This window comes from Trichoderma ghanense (genome assembly GCF_004382785.1).
Source record: "Trichoderma ghanense strain CCMA-1212 chromosome Unknown scaffold_10, whole genome shotgun sequence".
In the NCBI taxonomy this organism is placed as follows: domain Eukaryota; kingdom Fungi; phylum Ascomycota; class Sordariomycetes; order Hypocreales; family Hypocreaceae; genus Trichoderma; species Trichoderma ghanense.
In genome coordinates, this window is record NW_027395673.1 from 329,107 (window position 1) to 352,732 (window position 23,626).

General features: G+C 56.8%; 8 protein-coding genes across 8 annotated transcripts; 4 read left to right on the forward strand and 4 right to left on the reverse strand.

The window, feature by feature from the left end:
- Positions 1 to 499: 499 nt before the first annotated feature.
- Positions 500 to 3,968, forward strand: CCMA1212_007687 (uncharacterized protein; the record flags this gene model as incomplete). Its single annotated transcript, XM_073704850.1, is given in 6 exon segments — positions 500 to 507; positions 536 to 947; positions 1,299 to 1,367; positions 1,386 to 1,709; positions 1,844 to 3,562; positions 3,573 to 3,968. The coding sequence occupies 6 exon segments, from the start codon at positions 500 to 502 to the stop codon at positions 3,966 to 3,968; spliced, it is 2,928 nt and encodes a 975-aa protein (XP_073556438.1).
- CCMA1212_007688 (Importin subunit beta-5) lies at positions 555 to 3,953 on the reverse strand (the record flags this gene model as incomplete). Its single annotated transcript, XM_073704851.1, has 4 exons — positions 555 to 1,182; positions 1,252 to 1,823; positions 1,886 to 3,548; positions 3,619 to 3,953. 4 exons carry the CDS (start codon positions 3,951 to 3,953, stop codon positions 555 to 557), a joined length of 3,198 nt encoding a protein of 1,065 aa, XP_073556692.1.
- Positions 3,969 to 6,387: 2,419 nt separating the features above from the next.
- CCMA1212_007689 (uncharacterized protein) lies at positions 6,388 to 8,364 on the forward strand (the record flags this gene model as incomplete). The annotated part of the gene is made up of 3 exons (XM_073704852.1): positions 6,388 to 6,471; positions 6,673 to 6,982; positions 7,088 to 8,364. 3 exons carry the CDS (start codon positions 6,388 to 6,390, stop codon positions 8,362 to 8,364), a joined length of 1,671 nt encoding a protein of 556 aa, XP_073556691.1.
- Positions 8,365 to 8,913: 549 nt separating this feature from the next.
- Positions 8,914 to 10,165, reverse strand: CCMA1212_007690 (uncharacterized protein; the record flags this gene model as incomplete). The annotated part of the gene is made up of 3 exons (XM_073704853.1): positions 10,063 to 10,165; positions 9,708 to 9,965; positions 8,914 to 9,652 (listed from the first exon to the last, which is right to left on the reverse strand). The coding sequence occupies exons 1-3, from the start codon at positions 10,149 to 10,151 to the stop codon at positions 8,914 to 8,916; spliced, it is 1,086 nt and encodes a 361-aa protein (XP_073556638.1). The 5' UTR covers positions 10,152 to 10,165.
- A 1,760-nt stretch (positions 10,166 to 11,925) lies between these two features.
- CCMA1212_007691 (Guanine nucleotide-binding protein negative regulator 1) lies at positions 11,926 to 13,398 on the forward strand (the record flags this gene model as incomplete). Its single annotated transcript, XM_073704854.1, has 1 exon — positions 11,926 to 13,398. The coding sequence occupies one exon, from the start codon at positions 11,926 to 11,928 to the stop codon at positions 13,396 to 13,398; it is 1,473 nt and encodes a 490-aa protein (XP_073556639.1).
- A 744-nt stretch (positions 13,399 to 14,142) lies between these two features.
- On the reverse strand, positions 14,143 to 15,516 carry CCMA1212_007692 (uncharacterized protein; the record flags this gene model as incomplete). The annotated part of the gene is made up of 2 exons (XM_073704855.1): positions 14,143 to 14,509; positions 14,579 to 15,516. 2 exons carry the CDS (start codon positions 15,514 to 15,516, stop codon positions 14,143 to 14,145), a joined length of 1,305 nt encoding a protein of 434 aa, XP_073556640.1.
- Positions 15,517 to 17,787: 2,271 nt separating this feature from the next.
- Positions 17,788 to 20,029, forward strand: CCMA1212_007693 (Calcium channel YVC1; the record flags this gene model as incomplete). Its single annotated transcript, XM_073704856.1, has 3 exons — positions 17,788 to 18,056; positions 18,126 to 18,982; positions 19,047 to 20,029. The coding sequence occupies 3 exons, from the start codon at positions 17,788 to 17,790 to the stop codon at positions 20,027 to 20,029; spliced, it is 2,109 nt and encodes a 702-aa protein (XP_073556641.1).
- Positions 20,030 to 20,257: 228 nt separating this feature from the next.
- On the reverse strand, positions 20,258 to 22,074 carry CCMA1212_007694 (Lipase 2; the record flags this gene model as incomplete). The annotated part of the gene is made up of 3 exons (XM_073704857.1): positions 20,258 to 21,289; positions 21,376 to 21,720; positions 21,787 to 22,074. The coding sequence occupies 3 exons, from the start codon at positions 22,072 to 22,074 to the stop codon at positions 20,258 to 20,260; spliced, it is 1,665 nt and encodes a 554-aa protein (XP_073556642.1).
- Between the last annotated feature and the right edge of the window lie 1,552 nt (positions 22,075 to 23,626).

The following is a 23,626-nucleotide window of genomic DNA, read 5'->3' on the forward strand; positions in this document are numbered from 1 at the left end:
TAACATGAATACATCTCATTCCCTCTATACTATCAAAGTAGCTGTAGCAAGGTAAGGCAAGGCAAAGGAATCTATCACCGCCAACCCGCACTCTAACCATCCCATCATAACGGTTTTTTCATTTCAATCATCATGCTGGTTTTCTGTTTCTGCATAAAAAGATACCTTTCTCGTTTTTTTTTTTTTTGCTTGTTCCTTCTGGACTCGTTGTATTTTCAACTTGATGTTCTTTTTTTCTTTCCTGCCTGCCGTTACCCATCCAAGACAGCTTTTGCCCGGCAATCAACCCCCTATTCTCGCATTCGCTTGGTTTTTGCATATGTATAAATACACCAAAGAGCAATGGGTTTAGATGTAAAGAGACAGAAAGGACTGGAGGGGGGTTGAGAAAGGGAAGGGGTGTAAGTGTAAGGAACCAAGGGGAAAGAAAAAGGGGCCATACGAACCCGGGCGCCTCCCTGGATACCCGCTCAATCACTGACCATTTCTTCACCCAGGTATGTCACCGTCACAATTACAGAAGCTTTTCTTAGAGACAATTCCGCACGGCGCTTCTACTGGCCCGCGGCATTGGCCACCTCGTTCAGCTTCGCCTTCTCCTCGTTCGTCAGCATGTTGTACCACTCCTGAAAGTTGGCAATGTTCTCCCGGCCGCAGCGGATGAAGAAGTCCGTCAGGTACTGCTGCGTCTCGTCGTCTCGCTGCCGGTTGTTGGCGTCCCCGCCAAAGGCCATCAGTTCGGCCTTGGTCGCGCCCAGGGAAAGATCGAGCGTGTCGTCGTCATCCTCCCAGCCCTCCTCCTCATTGTCCTCGTCGTCAAACTCGGCACTGGCCACGGCGGCAGAGGCAGCGCTGGCGGCAGCCCGGGCACCAGAGGCAGAGAGGAGCTCTTCGATCAGGACCTTGACAATCTTGAGAGTGGCCGGGATGATGGTGTACTTGTCGGGGTCTGTTCGTTTGGTTGGCCCATTAGTCTCCATTTCACTCGCGTATTGCTTGCACAGCCGGTCCAGAACGGCCGCCGTGGTGGGAACAAAGAAGCCATGCTTCGACATACTCTTCTTGGCGCGTGATCGGGTCTTGATCATTCCATCATCGGCGCCGACAATCAAGTCACCCTTGACCGAAGTCTGGGCCACCCGCGGGTCGTTGAGCGAGTAGAGCTTGGACAGAGCAATCACGCTACCACAGCGTTAGCAAATCTCGGACGGCGCGGAAACTGGGTTCACTCGGAAGACTTGTTCAACGAACTTTTGTCGAATCTCATCGTAGCCGGCAAAGCTGACCGAATTCTCCAGCCACTTGGCCAGGACGACCTGCAGCCCGCTCTCGCCCCCGATCTGGATCTGGCTGAGGAACTCGACCACGTCTTGCGCGCCGCCTAGGGACAGTCGGGCAAAGACGAGGATGAGAGACTGGATGAAGGCAGCGGCTTGCGCAGTGGCCAGTCGGTTGGCAACGGCCTGCAAAAGCTGCGGCAAGAATGGGCCCAGACGGTCCTGTCCAGCCTTCTCGACCAACTCAGCAGCCAGTCCGCCCACCTCGGAGGCAGCATTGTCTTCGATAGAAGGGCCCAGCAGCCGATCAATGATGTGCAGGCACACCTCCAGACCAGACCTGCCGTTGGAGTCGTGCCAGTTGAAGACTTGCTGGTGGTCGTGCTGCAGAATCCACTTGACGGCCTCGGATCCGGGCCGCAGGACGTCGCCGTCTCCTGACTCCATCAGCAGGCGGTTGAGCTTGGGGAGCGTGGCGGCCACGAAGCCCTCTGGCAGAGGCTCTGAGCCGTGCTCTGTCAGCACGACGAGCAGCTCAGTCGCAACCTAAGAATTGTCATTGTTAGAAGAAGAGTCTCGCGTTGAAATCGTTGGGGCCGGCAACTTACCGTAACAAGGGGGTTGTCCTCGGTCAGGTTGGCAACGTCGAAAGCGCCAGTCAACGTGGGCAGGATGCGCGCGCACAGAGCGGCATAAGAAGCGGCGTCCGAGAGGCTACCGACAATGTCTTCAAACGCCTCGGTGACGAGCATGGTGACCTGGAAGTTGCTGGCTCCAAGCTTGGCCAACAGGAAGAGAAGATCGATGGACGGAATCTCACTGGTAATGACGATTGTGCTGTCGAGCCCGATGGCGGCTCTCAGAGCCTCCGTGAGAGTAACAAGGAGCTCGTCTGCCTCTTCCATTTCCTCGGGATCCTTGCCGTTCATGTAGCCCTGGATGGCGGCGATAATGGGTGTCTGGCGGTCAGGGGTCACGCGTCCCGAGTTGACAAGGCCTTCAATGGCCTTGATGCAGGCAACCTGAACAACCTCCGACTCTTCGTTTGTAATGGAGTGAATGATGGCGTCGACCAGGTTGGGCGGGGTCTGGTGAGAGCGGCCGATGATGCCGCCGACGAGATATCCTCGGGCGCGCAGCAGCGGGTGCTTGGACTGGTTGATAGAGAAGTCGACAAGCTCCAGATAGGCGTTGGCAACGGCGTCCGGAATGGGCTTACTCAAGTCCTGGAAGTCGCTGACAAGCATGACGAACAGGTACAGGGCTGCCTCCTGGCTTCTCCAGGCCGAGGGTCCCTCGCCCGGGAAGAGGGTCTTTGTGTGTCCAAACAGGCCGTCCACCGTCTTCTCGTTGAACCACTCGCCCAGCTTGATGAGCAGGTCGCCAGCGGCCGTGCGGGCGGTGTAGTTGGCCGTGACCGAAGTCTCCTCTGCCAGGTAAAGGGAGCAGTCAAAGTCCCACAGGTCTTGCTCCTCGCGCGTGACCCTCGAGTATCCGACGAGCATCTTCATAAGATCCATCATCCACGGGACCTCGTGACCCGAGGCATGGGCGTTGAGGTGGCTGTCGAGCTCCGCCTGGACGGGAGGTGCGCGGAAGCACTGGTTGAGGAAGTCGAGCTCCTCCAGGATGAGGAGATCGAGGGTATACGGGAGGTTGTCGGAGTCTTCCAAGCGAGACTGCACCTCGTCGATGATGTACAGCTGCTCGTAGGCCGCCTGCATGATGCTAAGCTCTTCCCACACGGCGGTGAAGAAGGTGGTGCTCTGGGGGAGCAGAAGGTTCGGGAAGACCCTGCGGATGCGGAGGAGCGTCTTGACCACTTGCAGCTTGAGGGCGATGATGCTGTTCCAGGCTTCGGGCTGGGAGCCGGAGCCAGACTCAGCCTCCGGCAGACGGCCCTTGAGGACGGCAACGAAGAAGGGGTTCCACTGCTTCAGCAGCTCCTCCGCAAATACCTTGACGTCCTTGTTGTCATCCTTGACCATGTACATCAGGTCGAAGCATCCGCGGAAGACGGAGATGGCGAGGGCGCGCAGCATGGGCTTCCGGCTCTCGTTGAGGGCGACTTCGGTAAGGGCCTTGGCGATGTCCTGGGCCATGGAAAAGAACTGGTCCTCGCTGAGGCTCTCGTCGACCAGATCACTGAGCACCCTCAACGCTCCGTGGAGCTGGGCATCGTTGCCAGTGGGGATGACATTGAGGATGGTGGGGAGGAGGGCGGGCCACTGGTCGGGGAAGTCGTGAATGGCAACCTTGCCAACGGCGTAACTAGAATTGCGCAAGTATATCAAGTTAGGCGAAAGGCTTTCTGTCAGTCTACCGTCGACGCGGCTCGTACCTGGCGGCGATCTTGACCTTTCGGTCGTCCTCGGGGCTGAGCGCAACCTCGAGCAGCGTCTGCTTGAGCAGCTCACGGGCCTCGTCCGAGATGGGGATCTGCGGCTCGTCATCGAGCTCCTCCACGGCCCAGTTCTTCTCGATGAAGAGGCGCAGCGTGCTGAGGGCGGCTTGGCGGACGCCCGTGTCGATGGACGAGTGCGCGCCGATGCGGGCCAGCGACACGGGAAAGGCGGGATTCGTCTGGGCGCGCTTGATCTCGATCTCGGCCGCTTGGCGGGGAGCCTGGTCGGGGAGCTGCGTGTTGGCCAGGAGCTGCGCCAGCTGGTCCTCCATGGTGGGCGAGGGTAGATAAAGGACGGGCTATCAATGCGGTGCGATGCTGGCTGGTGATGTGACTGCCGGGGTATCGCCTCTTCTTCGTTTCCCTTGCGGTCTGTTCCAGCCAGAAAGAAAGAGAGTGACGAGATGCTGCTGGTTCCGAAACTTGGAGGTTTGAGGAGGGGAGTTTGGATGGTGGGGGAGGAAAACAAAAAAAAGCGGGCGGGTGACTGGCTGCGCGTCTGTGGTTGGCTGGGCGAGGCGGGCGATAAGAAATCCAGGCGCGATAACGAACCAACTTGTATTTTTGCATGAGGTGCAGGTGAATCTGCAGTACTCTAGGGTAACCTATGCCTGTAATAAGGATGGGATTGAACAGAATGAGAGGGACTATTGAACGAATGCCTAGGTATCTCATGAGTTACTCCATAATTGATTTACATGTATTTGTTATATCTTCACGGACGCGTACGCAATTGCGCTGTGCGAAAGACTGCTTGTCTGGGTGATTCAACTGACATGGTGTCGGTGGGTTATCATATCAAAGTGCATTCGGAGTGCACTCTGCCAAAAAAGCACCGAGGGAATCAACGTGGAGGAAGGACAAATAAATACATACAGCACCCGAATGATATCTGCTTTATTCTACGTGGCTCCATCGTGCTTCTTGACGTGTTCCGGTTTCGCTGTTTTTTCTCGACGATGTCAAACAGTGAGAATGTGATACGGAACGGAACGCTCGTTAGGTCGAGTCATGAAAGTTGACGAGAAACGCATTGAGCCCATTGAAGTTCGACCAATGACCAGCACCAGCTTCCACAATCACCTACCAATTCTCATGCCATCACTATGTAGGTACTAGTAGCAACCAAAATGCAAGCGGGGGAAGAAAAGGGAGCAACAAACATCCAGCTGCTACTTACTTGTCAGCCAGGATTCCCAGCTAGAAGCACAGGACATCATACGGGAATCCGTTGGCCACATGTCACCAAACAAACACCTTCAGCCTCTCGACCGAAGACAAACTCGAATCATCGTCAACCAGTCCCATCATAAGAGAACCCAGCCAATTTATTGCTAACGTGCTGCTCTACACACGCAAGTCGTATTCTAGAAGACTTAAGGTGGCAGCCTCCGCATCTGCAAGGTCCACATCCATCAATCATCCTCACCGGATCTCGCAGTGGGCTTGTGGCACCGCACCAACTCGCTTCCATCCCGTCCGACCGTCCTCCTCCATCCTCCTCCACACAACGCGGCCTGAGTTATCGTGTGATCTGGCACTAGAATCAAAGCCAACCTCTGCCTAGCCCGAGCGCTATTGTCCTGTTCTACCTAGCCCAGCAGTTTCTCCATAACTGGCACATGTACTCGTCATGCCACTATCTGGCAAATCTTGACTTATCTCCCGCGTATCTCACCACCTTAATCACACCCCAAGATAACCAGATAACGAGTCATCCGGCAGTTATCGGCCTTTGATGCTGCATCCTGGCTGCTGTTCCCTTGACTCGATTAGATGGAGTAATTAAATTCTCCTCCTCCTTGTCGCACGTTATTGTTTGCGGGATGGCGGATCCCTCCCTCCTTCTCCGCACTTTCAGGGTCTTATCCCGGTTGATGCATTTTTCTTCTTCCTTTTCTTCGGCTCCCCGCCGCTGTTCCGCGTGCTATCTCATGGCATTACATAGCTTATCGTGGGACGTACATGCATACACGGACTATCGGCGCCCAGTGGCAGGGTGCAGTATCATTGCCTCTCTGGGACCAGGGGGAAGCGATGTTTGGCAGAGGCCAAATCGTCTTGGGCTTAGGGAATCAAGATAGGGCAAACGCTGATAGGAGCAAGTCGGTTCGGGCCAGCATGGATCAGTCAAATCATTTGCCATCGCAAAACGGTTGATTCCCACCTCCGCTTTTTTATTCTCTTTTATCGCCCCTCTAGTTGGAGATGCTCGTATCTTGCCTTCATCTGGCCTGGCCTCCCCGGAAGAGGCAACCAGATAAAGCCGGTGGCTTCGCCCGCCATTCTTGCGCCGTCGAACCGTCTTCAAGCCTCTGACGACGCCGAGCCGGACCCCCAAGGCACAAGCCAGCAGATCATCCAATTCCATGTGCAATTAACTGCTCTTCCAGCAAAAGAAAAGATAGAAGAACAAAGGAACTTTCTTGGTTGGCTGATCGCCGCGTCTCACCACCAACGGGAACCCCCACAACAAATCAACGCCTTTCGCCCTCCATCTCGAGACGAACCATCCCGGGCTCCCCACGTCATCTGTGCGTCGATCCATCCGCCGGCTGTGGCTGATCGGTTTCTTATCAATTCGGTCCTAGCGAGTTGGTTGAAAAAAGAGAGACAAAAAGGATCTCACATGCCCGCTGTTTGATCGCAACTGAACCTCTTACACATTCGAGAGGCTCGTTGCTTCCCGCTTCATCAAACAACACCATGACGATACGGCAGAGATTCAGGAATTTGGCGGACAAGCTGGCTGTTGACTCAGAGCCCGGCTTGTCAACTACACAGCTGATGGTGCGGTTCTTCTACTCTCCATCCTCTTCGTGAATCTGATACATGAAAACCCCCCCCCCCTTCTCTTCCTCACTCATGACATCGTCACCACACGTGTTTTGAGAACCCCGAACCTTGCCCAAGGACCGAGACATGCCAATATCAGGCAAGACAATAGAGAGCGAGACCGCAGCGCTGACTCTGCCCCCCCCCCCCTCTTAGCTTGTCAACCATGACCTCAAGCCCGTGGAAAAGGAGCGCCGGCAATGGGGCCCCTGGAACTTTGTCGCCTTTTGGATCGCCGACTCGTTCAACATCAACACGTGGATGATTTCCTCGTCCATGATCATCGCCGGCCTGTCCTGGTGGCAGGCGTGGATATGCGTCTGGCTGGGCTACTCCATCTCCGCCTGCTTCATCGTCATGACGGGACGGATTGGAGCGACGTACCATATTGGATTTCCGGTCATTGGGCGTGCTTCTTTTGGCATCTGGGGGAGCTTGTGGCCGGTGTTTAATCGTGCTGCGATGGGTGAGTGACCTTGACGCCGGACTCTGCAAGTCCAATCTCTCCTTCTCATCTACTTGGAGCTTCTTCTCGACTGTTCATCTGTACTTACCTCTCCTCGTCTTGCAGCATGCATCTGGTACGGCGTCCAGGCCTACATCGGCGGCACCTGCGTCTACCTCATGATCCGCTCCATCTGGAAGTCCTGGGACGCCTCCAAGATGCCCGGCACCTTTGGCACCAGCGCCACCACGACGCCCGAGTACGTCTCCTTCGTCATCTTCTGGCTGCTGTCCCTGCCGGCGCTGTGGTTCCCCGTCCACAAGGTGCGCCACCTCTTCACCGTCAAGGCCTACTTCGTGCCCGTCGCGGGCATCGCGTTCCTCGTCTGGGCCTGCGTCCGGGCCGGCGGCGTCGGCCCCATCATCCGGCAGCCGGCCACGATCCACGGCAGCGAGCTGGGCTGGCAGTTTGTCAACGGCGTCATGTCCTCCATCGCCAACTTCGCCACGCTGGTCGTCAACGACAGCGACTTCACGCGATTCGCGCGCAAGCCCCGCGACGCCGTCTGGTCGCAGCTCTTCACCATCCCGCTCGGCTTCGCCGTCACCTCCTTCATCGGCATCATCGTCTCGTCCTCGTCCACCGTCATCTACGACCAGCCCATCTGGAGCCCGCTCGACCTCCTCGGGCGCTTCATCGACGACGGCGGCTCCGGCCAGCGCTTCGGCGTCTTCATCATCGCGCTCGCCTTCGCCCTCGCCCAGCTCGGCACCAACATCGCCGCAAACTCCGTCTCCGCCGGCACCGACATGACGGCGCTCCTCCCGCGGTACATCAACATCCGCCGCGGGTCCTACATTTGCGCCCTCGTCGGCCTCGCCATGTGTCCGTACAACCTGCTCAGCAGCTCCAACCAGTTCACGACGTACCTGTCCGCGTACAGCGTCTTCCTGAGCTCCATCGCCGGCGTTATAGTCTCGGACTACTACCTCGTCCGCAAGGGCTACCTCGAAACGAAGGAGCTCTACGACAGCCGCAGCACGGGGCCGTATTTCTACACCTGGGGCATTCACTGGCGGGCCTACGCGGCGTACGTCTCCGGCATCCTGATTAACGTCGTGGGATTCGCGGGCGCGGTGGGCACAAAGGTGCCTATTGGCGCGACGTACATTTACAGACTCAACTTTTTCTGCGGCTTCATCGTTTCGTTGGCTGTGTATTGGATACTATGCAAGGTTTCGCGGGTTCCTGCGACGAGTGATCGGTGGATGGAGGTTGGCGAGGATCTGGATGACGAGGCGCAGCCTACGGACGATGGAGGCAGTCAGGGGAGCTATGACGAGGAGAGGGATGCCGGTGTTAAGAGGCTGGATAAGAAGGACGTGCGGGAGGTGAATTTCTAGTCTAGGTAGAAGGGGGGCCTTTTTGTTCTTGTTTGGGTATAACGATTAGACGTATCTTTATGTGTTTATGACGGTGAAATTCTGTTTTCAAAGTATTGAAGCTCGAAAAGATGATTTTCGTACCTTGATAAGGAGGTGGAGGTTTAGACGAATACATGAAAACTTCACGAAGGGGAAGGGGTCTATTCAACCTTACAAAGATCTACGTCCGAAGACAAATGCATAATGCGAGAAAAAAAAAATAATGTCTTGGATACGTGATAATCGAGAGATGCCGCAATGACTCATGATGGCCCCAATGCCTTCAAACTAAACTGGCTGCATAGTACTATATATATTGTTACAATTCGTATCCGATGAATAAAACGACAAGCTCGTTGAACATAAGGGAGGCCTCCCTACAATCTGGCAATGCATCGATATCCCCTCTGGCGCATTGCGGTATTCTATCTCTGCAATGGTACACGGTATAGCTCAACATGCAAATCAGCAGCAGTCAATGTCAATTGCCCCTTTCCGAGGCAGCCTCTCCACTCAAACCTCGTCACCCTAATGACGTGAGGTCGAGTGGTAGCTCTTGTGCGGGTTGCCAATGCCGCCTGGCCGGAGAAGTGGCTGGTTTTCTCTGGCAATGGCCCGCTCCTCGCGCTCTTCCATGTCGTCCAGGTCTTCCTCCGTCTCGGCGTAGCGCTCGGGATGGCCAGTGAAGGGACCCGGTAGGCCGCGCTCCCAGCCCTCGGAGTAGGTCCGGGGGGCGTAGGGGCGCTGCGGCGTGGAGTGATGGTCGATGGGCGATTGGGGCGCACTGCTGGTGTAGCTGTGCGCGTAGTCGTCGCTGTGCCTCGTGACTTCGTAGTAGATGCCCATGGCCAAAACAGCGCCTTGCATGGCAGCTGTCAACAGATAGATGGCCCATGTGCTCCAGCCCTCCATGCCGAGCCTCATGAAGAGACTGGCGGCAAAGAGAAGGCCGCCTGGCGTCTGAATGCACATCATGGGGATGCTCAGGCTACCGACGTGCTTGAGGTGGTATGTCATCCAAATCTGGGGAATGTACTGGATGGCGGCAAGGACGGCAGCCATGACGCCGAGGAAATTGGCCCAGAGGTTGAGAAGGTCAGGCCTGGCGATGGCGAAAACACCAGTCAGGACAATCACTATCAGGGCATGGAGCATGCAGAGCCCACCCACGGCGACGGCCGTTTGCCATCTGGGGCTCTCTCCGCCCAGCTCCTCTGGGGGCACGTTGGCCTCGCGGTATCGGAAGAAGATGAGAAACAGAATGAGACTGCAATGGCCAGAGTTAGCAGAGGTCGTCGGGGTAATCATGGGAGAGAACATACATGGCAGTAAAACACAGCCATTGCGTTCCGAGCTGGGCAACGCCAAGCAGGCCGGCGGCACACTCGAACGTCTCCAGCTCCCTGCAGCAGCCGATGGCCTTGCGAGAGGGCGCAACGGTCAGGATGTTGGCGAAGCCAGCGGTTGCGGAGGTGGTGCCGAGAAGAACGAAGTAGGGGGAAATGCCTTCGGAGGTTCCGCGAGATATGATGCGATAGTGCTGTGGCAGGTACGAGATTAAGAGGCCGAGGAGGATGATACTGCCATGTAGCGTCAGTATCGTCGCAATCCACACAAGAGACGAATACAAAACGGAAGATGGATTGGGGGACAAAGAGGCAAGGGGGCGCTGCTCACATGGAGACGATCAGTTCCATGTACGAGGGCGTCTTAAGCGCCTCGCACGTGGAGGCCGTGGCTATCGTCAAGGGAGAGGCCTCCATCATGTTTGGCGTCGATACTGCGACAGACGATGGGTTCGCAGCAGTGAAGTTCGGTCGGTTGGATCAGGGAGTCAACAGAAGAAGTTGCAGTGAAATCGCCAACAGGGGGGGCAAGAGTTCGTAGAGGAACGGTTCGCAAGGGAGAGAGGAGATAAGGCTGGAATCTCCCGCGATATCAGGCCTGTCAAGTCGATTGTCTGTTCGCTGTCGGGGGAGTCGTCGTGCTTCTTTGGGTCCTTTGTTGGTCGGGCTGAAGGGCCGCGAGGGGCGAAGAGCGTCTCTGGAGGTCGGGCTATGCGGGAATCATGGTCGGGCGACAAGGGCGGGCGGCGGGCGGTTGATATGGTTTGATGATCAGCCGGGAGTCTCGATTCGCTGGAGTCTCAGCCTGTTAGGGTCAGGGCAGCGTGAGAGAGCGTGGCCAGAGGTGAGACAGGCAGAGGCGAGCAGAGGAGCAGTACAAGTACGAAGAGGTACGAGGCAAGCCGGTTTGGGTCAGGTCAGGTCAGGTCAAGGTCAGGCTCGGGTTGTCACTGGCCGGACGAGCGCTGGGCGAGCAAGGGTCGCTGATGGCGCGGGCTGGTGCTGCTAGTGGCCCGGTAGCGGCCGGTACCCAGTGCAGCCGCGCTAACGCCGGCGCTGGAGCTGCCGCGGGGCTGCTGGTAGGCGCGAGTACGGGGTACGCAGCGGGTACCCGTGCAGTGCCAGGCGGCGCTCTAAGGCCCTGTAGCACACCTGCACCTCGACAGCTTAGCAGCGATCAGTCAATCGCTTTCGGTGGTGCCTGATCCATTCTTTTGGGGGGTTTCCTTGGCATGCCGGAATACGGATAACAGAGGATCTGAGGATGGATTGATGGACGTAAGGGATTCAAGTGCAGAAGAGAGATGGCGGGTGAGTCAATACAATGCGTGCAGCGGTGCGGGCAGCAGTAGGAGTCGATGTCCTGCCTCACAAGAATGAGTCGCTCACTTGAACTTGCAGTTACTTAGTATACCTTAGGTATGTACATGTGGCTGTTCGGACGGTCTTCATGCGAGGAGGTCACAATCAATCAAACAAATACATACCGCCATCCCGAAAGACGCTCGTCTGCCACTCCACCAGCATCTCACCCTCCCAAAGACCTCGACTGGACAAAGGCTAACCTGATCGATGGCACAAGCCGTTTCCCTTGGCTGTGGAAAGGCCCGAGGCTAATGTACCCCGTCTCCAGAGGTCCAGAGGAGCTCCAGGGAGCTTGACGCCAGCTCTTGCGCTAGAGGGGGCCACTGCGTGGGCGCTGCAGTTGTGAGCTCACAGTGATGGTTGATCCGAGATGGATGAGCATTCATTGATCATGCCAGTCCCATCTCGATTGTTGAACGACATAGGGGTCGCAATATTCAGGTATCTGGTACGAGCGTAACGCGCTGACCCCTTGTACTCGATACCGCAAGAGAGAAGCACTCTTCCAACCCCTCAAGGTGCTGAGATGACGTCGGCAGCCAATTTAGATCTGCCCACGGTACGGCTTGGTCAGCGCATGCGCTTGTATCGAGTACGATTCAGTGGCTTGACGCTGCTGCACCTGATTTTCACCACTACCGCAGTTAGCGTCTCAATCTCATTCACCAAGTCAATCGCATCTTTTCTCTCCTCATCCCTTCTTATCAGCACCCCTTGCAGCGACAGCTCGGAACACGCAATTGCAGTCCCGGCCTAACTACCTAGACGACTGCTGCCCATCGTCGCTGCAAAGAGCACGGAGGAGATTTGATCGATCATGCAGCGGTGAATGTGGTCCGGCACCAGCCTTGTCCATACGAGTACCTCAGGTGTCGATGACCGGGGCAGCAATTCGAGCATCGACGATGCCAGTGCCTGTGCCATGGAGCAGGACCAGCAGACCGAAGCACCGCCTCCCGCGGACGAGCACCACGGCCAGCTCAAGGCGCCCGCCATCCACCTGCTCGCCGAGTGTCCTGCAGACGTGAGCAAGCCGCAGTTGGACGACATCAGAGCAAGCCGCCCTGAAGAAGCGGCGTCCTTGGGCCCTGATGCCGGCCCCCGACGCTTCTTCTCCTCCGCCCAGTGGACCGCCGACGGCACCGCCATCCTCGCCCTGTCGTCCGACCAGAGCGTCTCGTCCTTCGTCCTTCCTGCAGACCTCCTGCAGCCTTCAGGAGAAGCGCGCCATCTGCACCGCCAGGCCAGCATCCGGCTGCCGGAGCCCACCCAGACCCTCGCCGCTGCGCCCTACTTCTCCCTGGCCAACCCGGCCTCGCAGACGTTCCTGGTTGGCTGTCGAGACCACCCCCTCCATCTCTACCATGCGTTCCCGCCGCCGGCAGACGAGGAGGACACGGCCAGCGGTGCCCGTGCCAGCCGCCCCCTCTACACCTATAAGCTTATCCGCAAGGAGTCGGAGCAGTACATCACCCCTGCGTCGCTGCTGTGGGAGCACCCCGGCACGCACTTTGTCTGCGGCTCAGCGAACCGCATCGATCTGTTCGACGCGTCCGGCCACTGCGCCGACGGCCCAGCGCTGACCGTGGCCACGATCCCGTCCCGGCGGCACATCGCCAAGGGCAGCGGCGTCGGCATGAAGGGCACCGTGGCCGCCCTGGCGGCGTCGCCTCCTGCAGACGTCCACGGGCACGGGTCCATCCTTGCTGCCGGCACCTGGACCCGCTGGATGGGGACGTACGATCTGCACCGCTCTGATCGAGTCGTCGCGAACTGGTCGATCGCCGGCGCGGACGAGAAGGCGTTTGGCGTCGCCCTGGGCGGCCAGGGCATCGTGCAGACGGCGTGGAGCCCCTGCGGGCGGTACCTGGTCGTCAACGAGCGCCAGGCCGGCGGGCTGCTGGTCTACGACATCCGCGGCACCGGGCAGCTGCTTGCCGTGCTCGACGGCCGCGGGTCGACGACGCAGCAGCGGTTGCACTTTGACATCTTTCCGGGCGACAACGGGTTCGAGGTCTGGGCGGGGACGCAGCAGGGCGCGGTGGCGGTATGGGAGGGGGTGGGCATGCGCAACGATGTCGTCGAGCCGTCTTGGACGTGGAGAGCGCACGAGTCGCCTGTTGGGAGCACGATTGTGCATTCTAGCGGCTCAGTCGTGGCGACTTGCTCTGGAGGATGGGGGTATCCGCGGGAGGAGGACTTGGATGCTGCGTCGGGAGATTTTGATGCGAGCCATCGTAGTCGAATCTTTGATGAATCTTCCTTGAAGATTTGGTCTGTTGGCGGGGAGGGTTTAGCATGACACACCCTCAGAGGCCGTCTCTTGAACAATAAGAACAATGCATTATATGCCTGTTGCCTGACGTATTTGGAAAAAGTCAGCAATAGTGATGGGGAAATGCAAGTGGTCTCGACAGTATATTCATGATATATTATGCTAAACTCATGGTATCCGAAAGAAAAAAAAACAACGAAGCGGTATTCCAACGCCTGCCACTCTCTGCCGAAACAACCTCATCGGTATCAATCCGAATCCCCCTTTTGGTGTCCATTTTCCTCGAGCCATGCTTCATGCCAGTGGGTAACGATGTACATGCGGGCAAACAAGAAGAAAAGAAACAAGTGAAGGGAAGAGATGTAAGAAGATTGTAAAGACAAGGCAATACGAAAGAAGAAGAGGATTTTCCACCTCTAGAGGCCAAACAAAATATCATGTTTTCCATGAGCGTGAATGGGTTTTGTCGTTCCCATTAGTAGGCAGTAGCCATAGAATGGCCGATGTATGTAAAAAGGGGGTGTGATAAGGCTGAGGTGAAAGTAGAGGGTACAGGTAAGGTAACCTGGAAGGTAATTCAAGGATTCGGATATCAAACATTATAAAATCGGTAGGTAAGATACAAAAGGCAGACTGATCTCGCTGCCACTCAGCATATACAAACGGCATCTCTCTCTTCGTCTTCTCTCTTCTCTTTTGGAATAAAGTAATAAAAGGGGAAGGGGGTATCAAACTTAAAAAGGTAAATCAACAAGGGCAGAGGGGGGAAAATCAGACCCAAGGTCGGCCGCGAGTCCGCGATTCGGACCTCGTCTGCGACCAGAAAGACGTGCCGTCGCCGTCGGCCCTCCTCCGCGGAATGTACGGGCCCATGTCGACGGGCGCGGCAATGTCCGGCTTGGGAGTGGGCGTGGTTTCCCGGAGGGGGATCTCGTCGGACGGCCTGCTGTACTGGGAGGTCGGGCTGAAGGGCACGGCGAGGCCGATCTCGCCGAGCTGGGGGGCGGCCTCGCTGGGTCTTCGGGGGAGCTGGGTGAGTTCGGCGCCGCCTTCTGGGTGGATGCCGCGTTCTTCGGTGAGGAGAGGAGTTTTGGGGGGGTACTGAGGTTCAGAGTTGTTGTATTTTTCTGTTGATGGTCTATTTTCGAGGAGTATAGTCAGTAACTGTTGTCATTCTAACCGCATAAGAACAGATGTGTCTCCTTACTCAATGTACTGGGCAGGCTTGGCTGCCTTCTTTCTGCGCAGGAAGAAGAAAATGAGACCAAGTAGCAGGGCAAGGCCGGCGAGACCACCGACAACGCCTCCAACAATGGGTCCGGTCTTTGAGCTGCCGCTGGAAGTGGGTGCTGCGGGTTCAGGAGTCGAGGTTGAGGTGGATGATTCGGTAGGCGAGGTATCGGTAGAGGTGCCGGTAGCTTCTTGGGTCGAGGCCGTCTTCGTGTCAGAGGTATCGGTTGTCCTTGTCCCACGGGTGCCGGTCGAGGAACTCTCGGAAGACCTGGTGCCCGTGCGTGATCCAATCGTCGTCGGCGTCGCGAGAAGCGTGGGCGTTGCCGTCAGCCGGACAGAGACGTGGCTGAAGTCGAGCGGCCCGCGTCCCAGCGCCGTGGTGGCCACGCCCGTCGCCAGGGCGGACGACGCGCCGCAGCCGAACTGGAAGAAGCCGCCGTCAAAGTGGTTCCGGTAGCAGACGTCGGCGCCGGTGCAGGTGAAGACATAGGGGTTGAGCTCCGTCTGGGGCGGGCTGTTGACGTCGACGCAGCCGGTGAAGATGCCGCCGGTGCAGGGGGCGCCGTCGGGGCAGCAGCCGATGGCCTTGTTGTCGACGTCGACGGCGCAGTGCGAGCCGGGCAGGCAGGTGGCTGGGAAGTCGGCGTTGCCCCCTATGAAGCCGCAGATGGTGTTGAAGTCGCGGCGCAGCAGGTCGGCGGCGGGCACGGCGCCGAGGCTGAGGCTGAGGTCCGGCGAGGCTCCGGGCGCGGGCGTCGCGATGGGCCAGGGCACCACGTTGAGCTCGCGGACGGCGACCGTCTTTGTCTCTCGGGGCAGCGCATGGCTGGCGGCGATGGGGAGGAGAGTCGACGAGAGGACGAGGGCTGTGAGGGAGACGGCGGACGATGGCGGCCGACGGGCCACGGCCATGGTTGCTGGCGGCTTGTGATGGATAAGGACAAGGAGGGAAGTAATACGGGAGAGTAACCAAAACAGGGCAACGTCAAAAGCCGGGAAACGAGCGTGCGAGGAAGAGAAGCTGGTGATTATGTACTCGTAGGTGTATGGACTTGAGTAGGTTTGTTTGGCAGATGTAACCTCCAGGCCCAGGGCGAGCTGGCCGGGCGAGGTGAGGTAGCACCGGCTGCTGGTTCGTACCACTCCGTGTTTTTTTTTTCTTCTTCCTCCCTCTGGGCTGCCTTGTTCGTATTTGACCCCTGCAATGGCCCCAGCTGGTGTCGGATAGGGTACATTAGTCGAACCAATTGGGCGAAGCAGGGGGAGGAAGAAATCGTGTCTGCGGTGGGTTTGCGAGATGGTATAAATAGCCGGTCATGCGTTATCTCGTGTCATCTGCAGGCAAAGAGGGGATCGTGCATCTTTGTCGAAGATGTGAGAATGAAGAAAAACGAGATGAGTGTATAGACGTTGTGAAGCTATTGTGGGAGGCGTTTATGAGGGCCTGTGAGGCGGCAGCTGCTTCAGGTCGGTCCCCTTGTATAAGCTCAGAGAGGTGGACAATGAGCGGGAACTGTGCTCCAGCCAGAGGTGAGAGAAATGTGACACAAACTCGAGGTCCATGCGCGGCCGTCTGTATGTCATACACCAAGCACATGATGCTCCGTTGTTCAAGCTTGCTACTGGCCCTCAATGGCTGGCAATTGCTACTGATCACCGCATGAATGGAGCATGAGTGAGTGCTTGTTTGCTCGATCAAAGCTCAACCCCCCTTTTCCGTGGTTTCGCAGCTGCCGATTGGCGGCCCTGCTTCGAACGGGCCGGACCAGGATTTAGCTCGGTGATGAACAGCTGGGGACGCCGCCGTTGAGGAGAGAGGCGCTGATCTGGGCGTTGCGATATTGCTCGAGAAGAGCCAAGTCAATTAGTGAGACATGACTCGATATTGTTTGCCAGCAGAGAGCAGCCATGAAATCTTCAGCTTGAAGCTGCGGGAGCTGGCTGTGTAATGGGAACGTGAAAAGAGCAGTGCGCAAGGCGAGTATGGAGGATGGGCGTTGAAACAGGTGCAAAGGCGCTCTGAGGAAGTAAATGAAGGCAGGGCATGAACGGAACGGGTTTCAAGACAACTGAACCTTGGTGAGACTTTTCACTTCTGTCATGGAGACTTGGTAACCGACGTCCGGCATCCGGTCTCAGGGCAATCCGGATTGCGCAGTCGCTGAGGAGATGAGAGCTGGGTCCCGAACTGCCAGCTGAGACCATCTCAGACCAGAGTGAAGCCATCGCCATCCCTTGAACAGCCTACCTACATATAGATAGCACATACCCTTTTCCTGTCTACGACAATGCGGTAGATATCGCCCTTATCAGGCCTCATTCATCATTCACTGCGTTCATCAACTTCCTTGGTGGTCCTACAGCACACACAGATGCATGACCATGACGTCCTCGTACAGACAGTGGAGTGCATCTCTCATGGCAGCACAGCAGCTGCTCCGGCGAATCGCATCTCGACTCTCATGCCCAAACGAGACCGACAAAGAAAAGCGGCGCAAGAGGCGCTACAGGGGTCCATGGCAATCCAATTCCTCTAGAGCCCTGATGGCTTCACTGGCTGAAACGGCACCAGCGGACATGCAGTAGCATCAGATTGGATGGCGGCGGCTGCTGCGCTCATTGGCATCCATGGATCGGACCCCATTTGATGGGCAATTGGCCTCTCGCTGGCGGTTTAGGGGACCAGCGCCCCCGTAATAGCGGCTCCAGCAGCGCCAGCCGTGCAGCGGTACTTGTGCGGTACCCGACATGCTCAGACGATAAGGCCCATGACAATGCCAGATGCTGCTGATGATCTGCTGTTTGTTCCCCAGAGCCATGTATTCTTCCCGTACCGCCCACAGCAGTCACCTGCGCCACGCACAGGCCACGCCGCGCTAGACTGACGTCGCGACCTTTAGCAACTGGAGATGCAACAGCTTCCCCATCCATCTCCAACCTGGAGAGCTCCGTCCATCTCCATCCATCGCATCACGCATCGTTTCCATCGACCTCATCTGCCCCCCTCTTGGGCTTTTATATCCCCTCGCAGGGACTATGCCTTGTTCTCTTACCTCGTCTTGTCTCTTCTGACCTCTCTTTCTTTGGGCTTCCTATCTTGTTCTTGTCCATACCTACCCGTGAATTGTCCTCTCTACTCATTACTCGCACCCGCATCAAAGCTCCCACCTCCCACCGAGCAAGATGCCTATCCGCGTCAAGCTCAAGCCGCAGCCTGCGCGAGAGGGCAGTCCCTTCTCCGCTCGCTACGACTACGTCGAGCTGCCCTACATCGCCCCCGACGACTCGTTTCGCCTCGTCGTCAAGAAGCTGTCGCAGTACATCTCCGACGCCATCGAGATGCCCAGCACCTTTGAGCAGCTGCGCACCACCTCGGCCGGCACCTGTCTGCGCCTCCTGGTCGACCATCTCAGCGATACCTGCCTCAATCCCGCCATTGTCAATGCTCTGCTGTAGGTCCCTTCCTTTGGCCCATGTCCGGCCCCTCCCACGCCTGCTTGACCCATCTCACCCGCGAACAGGGCGCTCAAATGGCACTATGCCTTGGACCGTGATAACCAAGGCCTCGGCGAGGCTCGCTCCAACGCCTGTGAGATTGTAGCCTGGAGATTCCTGACCCATCATTCGGAGCGCGAGGCCGTGTCCTTTTGCCTCTACGAGATTCCTGACCATAAAAAGGTCAAGGCGCAGCAGGAGGAGCAGCAACGGCGGCAGCAGGCTGATCACGGCGCCAGATCCGACCCCGAGGCTGGCGAGCGCGCTCCCTTGATCCCCCGCGTGCTGGCCACCTTTGACGGCTCGGATCCCCACCTCCCCGCGGGAAGCTCGTCAAAGAAAGTGCAGCTCCTCTCGTCTCTGTCTCGTCTGACGAATCTCAGCTCCGACGATGATGATGATGAGGATGACGAGGAGGACGACCCCACTGCTGCCTTTGAGGGCCTGAATGCTCTTGAGATTGCTGCCGTTGCCGACGCCAAGAGGTTCCTGGCCCAGCACGTCGTGCAGAAGATCATCGCGGGCATATGGAACGGTGACATCGTGTTCTGGGATTCCATGTCCATCACTTCCTCCAAGCACCCCCATTTCTACAACCCTTTCACGTCGGACCCCTACTCCCGACTTCGTGTGCCCAAGTATCTGAAATGCTGGGAGGTGCTCTTCTTTAGCGTCTTCATGTGCCTGTATTACTCCGTTCTCATTGTGCGGGACGAAAGCCGCCTGACGAAGCCTGAAATCGCCCTGTTCTTCTGGATCGCTGCCTTCTTTTACGATGAGTTGAGTGAGTGGCTCGATGCCGGGGCCATCTTTTACGCAACGGACATTTGGAACTTGTTTGACATGACCATGATTCTCATTGGCACCCTCTTTGCTGTACTACGTGAGTGATGACTTGCGCGCAGCCACCGCATGATGCAAGAACGTGGCACGCTAACTCAGTCCAGGAATCATTGGCATCGTGCGGGAAGACTTGCGTCTCAACGACCTGGCATTTGACGTGCTGGCTCTGGAGGCTCTCTTCATGATTCCCCGCATCTGCTCCATCCTCAGCCTGAGTCCGTACTGGGGCACCCTCATTCCCTGCCTCAAGGAGATGGGCAAGGACTTTCTCAAATTCATGGTGCTCGTCGTGATTGTCTACCTTGGCTTCCTCACCACCTTTTCGCTTGTCGGCAGAGACATCTTCAGCCTCGGCAAGATGACGGGCATCTTGACCAAGATCTTTTACGGCTCGAGCTACGTTGGATTCGAGGTCATGGACCAGATAGACCCCGTTTTCGGCCCTCCCCTGATGATCATCTTCATCACCCTGTCGTCGTTCCTCCTCATGGGCTCGCTCACCGGTATGCTCTCCAACAGCTTCTCGCGTGTCATCACCCACGCCAAGGAGGAGTACCTCTACGTGTACAGCGTCTACGTGCTGGAGGCATCGACCAGCAACCGCCTGACGCACTTTTATCCCCCATTCAATCTTTTATCCCTGGTCATGTTCCGCCCCTGGCGATATATTCTCCCGAGGTCGCACAAATACCGCGCAGGGAGGATCTGGCTTCTCAAGTTGACCCACGCACCAATTGTTGGCATCATCAAGCTGTACGAGTATCTCAAGACCCGAGGGGACGATGACGACGAGTTTCGCGGCTTCAAGGGCCCGAGAGAGCCCAGAAACAGACGGCGGAGATCCGAGGCTGGTCAACCATCGTCCATCACAGGCCGGCCCTCTCTTGCATCCCCTCGCAGGTCGGGGGTTATGAGACTGCGCCCATCTAGTCGAACGCGGGGAGAGGACGATGCGGATGCGCCGTCGCCAGTCGAAGCCCAGATTCTAGAACTGCAGCAGAAGATTGATCAGCTAACGTCGATTGTCCTGTCGATGAGGGAGGGCCAGATCACCAACGGCAAGGACGAGACCGGGAGCAGCATCTAAGCACGCCGCGTAACTGAGAATGACAATGGTACTGTATATGGAGGGATCGAATATTGTGAAAAGGGACTGCACACTACCTATTGAATCAGCCTTATCTCGGGCTTACACTCGGCAGAATGATCATGCATTGGAGTTGCGGACGTCTTTGGGGGTAGTAAGTCTTATTCCTATGCTGTAACATTCGCTACGTATTCACGTCTTTCCAACTCTTTCTTTCCGAACCTTTCATTACATCTGAGTATAGCCTTGTAGGCGATTCCAGAGATGACATCTCGCTCTTTGATCAGCCGGAACAGGCTCCATGGCCGTATTGTTCGTCTCTAATCTGAGTCGTTGCCCCGTCCCTTGGCCCCAGGGATCCCAGTGCGGCGCGGAAGCATACTTTGCAGCATTCGGGTTCAGATTCATGACGAAGCTCAGAAAATAGTGCATGGTGATGGGGACGATGGCCGCGTTGGTCGTATAGTAGGAAGCTGGTGACGGACCTGCGTATCCGGGCCCGAGGATCGCGCTTGTCTCGAGAGTGTGCGGGACGCCGAGGCCCGAGGCGACAATATCCGGGTCCAAGACGTTGTAGTGGTAGTTCCAGACGCGGCGGGGGTCGAAGCGGCGCGCTGCGGAGGCGGCGACGGTGTTGCCCGGGCAGATGAAGGTTGCGTCGCCGTATGAGGCTTCGGCAGAGGGGAAGTAGGGGGCGTGGTTGGCAAAGGAGGCGAGCTTCTCGGGAGAATAGGTGCGGAGGATGGTGCTGAGCTGGGAGGGCTGGAGGTTGGGGTAGTTGGTGAGGAGGAAGGATTCGACCTCGGAGGGGGTGGATGCGTTGGCGCCGAAGTAGGTGCCTTCATCCGTGTCGTGGCTTACGATGAGGGGGACACGGATGAAGCTGCCGTGCTGGAACTGGCTGTACAGATGGTCCGTTACGAGGTCGCCGTCGATGACGGGGAGCCAGTACCACAGCGGAAGAGGAGCGTCGCTGCCGACCCCTTGAAACCGCTCCACCGGCGCGGCGTCGAGAAAGGCCTGCGTGTCGAGCTGCCGGAGACAGTCCAGGGAGGAGCAGTTTGCGTTGGCGAGGACCCGGCGGTACTGGAACTCCATGTCGGGGACTGTGCGGAGGGTCGGCCAGAAGGGGCTCTGGGAGATGGCGGCCGCGAAGAGGTTGGTTTCCTTTTTGGCGGCGTATGCGGTGAGGTGGTGCGTTACGGAGCCGGCGCCGGCGGAGACGCCGTGGATGACGATGTGGTTTGGATTTCCGCCGAACTTGATATTCATATGTGGTGAGTTTGAGGATGACTTGGGTTGGTTGGAGGAGGCCGGGATGGATGGATGGATGGATGAGGAGTTACCTGTTTGATGTGTTTCTTTACCCAGTGGAGGAGTTTTCTCTGGTCCAGCAATCCGGCGTTGAGGTGGCCATCTTGCCTCACATGTTCGCTGGCGAGAAAGCCGAGGGCGCCGACGCGGTAGTTGAAGTTTACGAATATGAGGCCGTGGCCGGACTGTTGGACGACCTCGGTGCCGTTGTAGTTTGCGTTGCTGTTGGTGGCGTAGCCGCCGCCCTGGATGTAGACCCAGACGGGGAGGTTGGATTCGGGGGTCGCGTTGGAGGGCTTGAAGACGTTGACGAAGAGGCAGTCTTCCGATGTGGAGGGGGAGGGAGATTGGGCTGGGCCTATGCAGACGGGGCCGAACTAGGGCATTTGCATTAGGATTCGTGATGCTGATTGTCAGGGGGGTTGAAGCATGTATAGTATTACTTTGGATGCGTCTTGGATGGAGGACTCGGGGGATGGATCTTGGGGGGCGCGGAAGCGGAGGCCGGAGAGGGGCGGTTGGGCGTATCGCATGCCGAGGAATGTGTCTACGGAGGCGTCGGGGAGGGTGAGGCCGCGGTATTTGGCGTATCCTAGGTCGATGATGGGAGGGGAGGAGGAGGTTGGAGGTTCGGGACAGGGGTCGGTTTGCGGGGAGAGGGGGGTTGCGTTGGTGAGGGGGAGGGGGAGGAGGGTGAGTGAGAGGTGGATGATGAGTTGAGACGGAATCATGGCTGATGTCTTCATATTGCGAACTTGCGATGAATGGCGGACGTTGGACTTGCGAAGGTTCTTTGAGATGATGGGGGGGTCATGGTGCTTTTACGTTTTCTTGCTTGATTCAGTGTCTGCTTGGTTTATGAGTTGGATTCGCATTGATCGTGTGACACCTTGGTAGGTCGTGGATCTGCAGCATTCTCTTTGACCCCTCACTTTTGCCGAGGGTCTGTGTGGTTGCGGATGGATGAGGTTGTGATGGAGTGTTGCCTTGCATGGGGATTTCGTTCTGGGGGCGGTGGTTACTGCATGTGAGTGAGTAGTGATGTTGTATTTGGCATCTACGTGTGCGTATGTGTGTGTATGTGTGCGTCATGGGATTATTTCATGCCCGGTAAGAGAGGGGTGATGGAAGGTGATGATGTCTTTCTGGATTGAGCTGCGGTGAATGTCTTAGCAAGTGTTTATGGACATGTTGTGCTGGGTATGATGCGAATGGAAGGGTTTGCGATGGTTGGGGGGACATTGAGTGCATGGATGTCTCGGAGGGTTTTGAGCTGGTGTGAGGATATTGGGATGTTGTCTTGTAACTGAGGCCGAGTCTTGGATGAAGGTTGGGTGGAATTGGACGGGATGACGGCTTCCTTGACGGCCTTCTCTGGTAAGGTTAAATATGCTGCGTAGCACGCCGCAACTGGGACAGGCCTCCGTCAGGCACACTGCTGTATATTTCGTAGTATGGATACACCAGCTGTTGGGTTTTAAAAAATGCTGTGAGATGCAAGATGCTATCTGGGGTTATCAATGTGAAGAGCGTTGTGATGGCTGATTTGGCCTGCCGCTTGGGTGAGGTTACGTATACATACGTGAGGTAGGTCGTGAGGCTTCGGGGAGGATTGAAGAATGCTGTGAAAGAATAGGCGCAGAGCCTCGAAATGTTTTGGCGAGTTGCAGTTGTTGCTTCGTAGACGATTGGCTATTTGCCGCGGTTGACTGTAGTTAGTGGTCGCCTCGTGTAAGTGCTCACAAGAGCCGCGGAGGGGTTAAAAATGCTGTGACGACGACTTCGCATTGATTCAGTAGATGGACCAATTTAGGCAATTCGTAGAGCGCAACCAGGCTGTGTGAAAAGCGAGGGGACAGGTTTTGCGAGGAGCAAAGGAACATTGTGTGGTTTCTTTGGACGGCACGCAGGATGGCTTTTCTTTGCTTCTTTTCAACTTGTTCGTCTGTGTCCTTCTGTCCTCTATGAAGAGCTAAAAGTAAGGTATGAAATCATAAGATGCTCTGTCTCATGAGACATAAATGGAAATGCTCTTCCAGAGAGTGCATTTTCTCAAGTTGGCAGCTTCCAGTTAGTTCCCTTATTAAGTCCAGGTGTGCAAGCCCCAGATTCTTCTCTTTACATTTTCCTCGCCCAATAGAAGCTGCCAAGCCGAGTAAATTCCTACCGGATAGTCGGCCTAATCAGGCCCTGAAAGCTAAGTTCGGTCGAGGCTAGAGCCGATGGTGTTCAATAACCAGACAGGGATCCCAATTTGACTTCTACTACTCTAAACATCTTCTG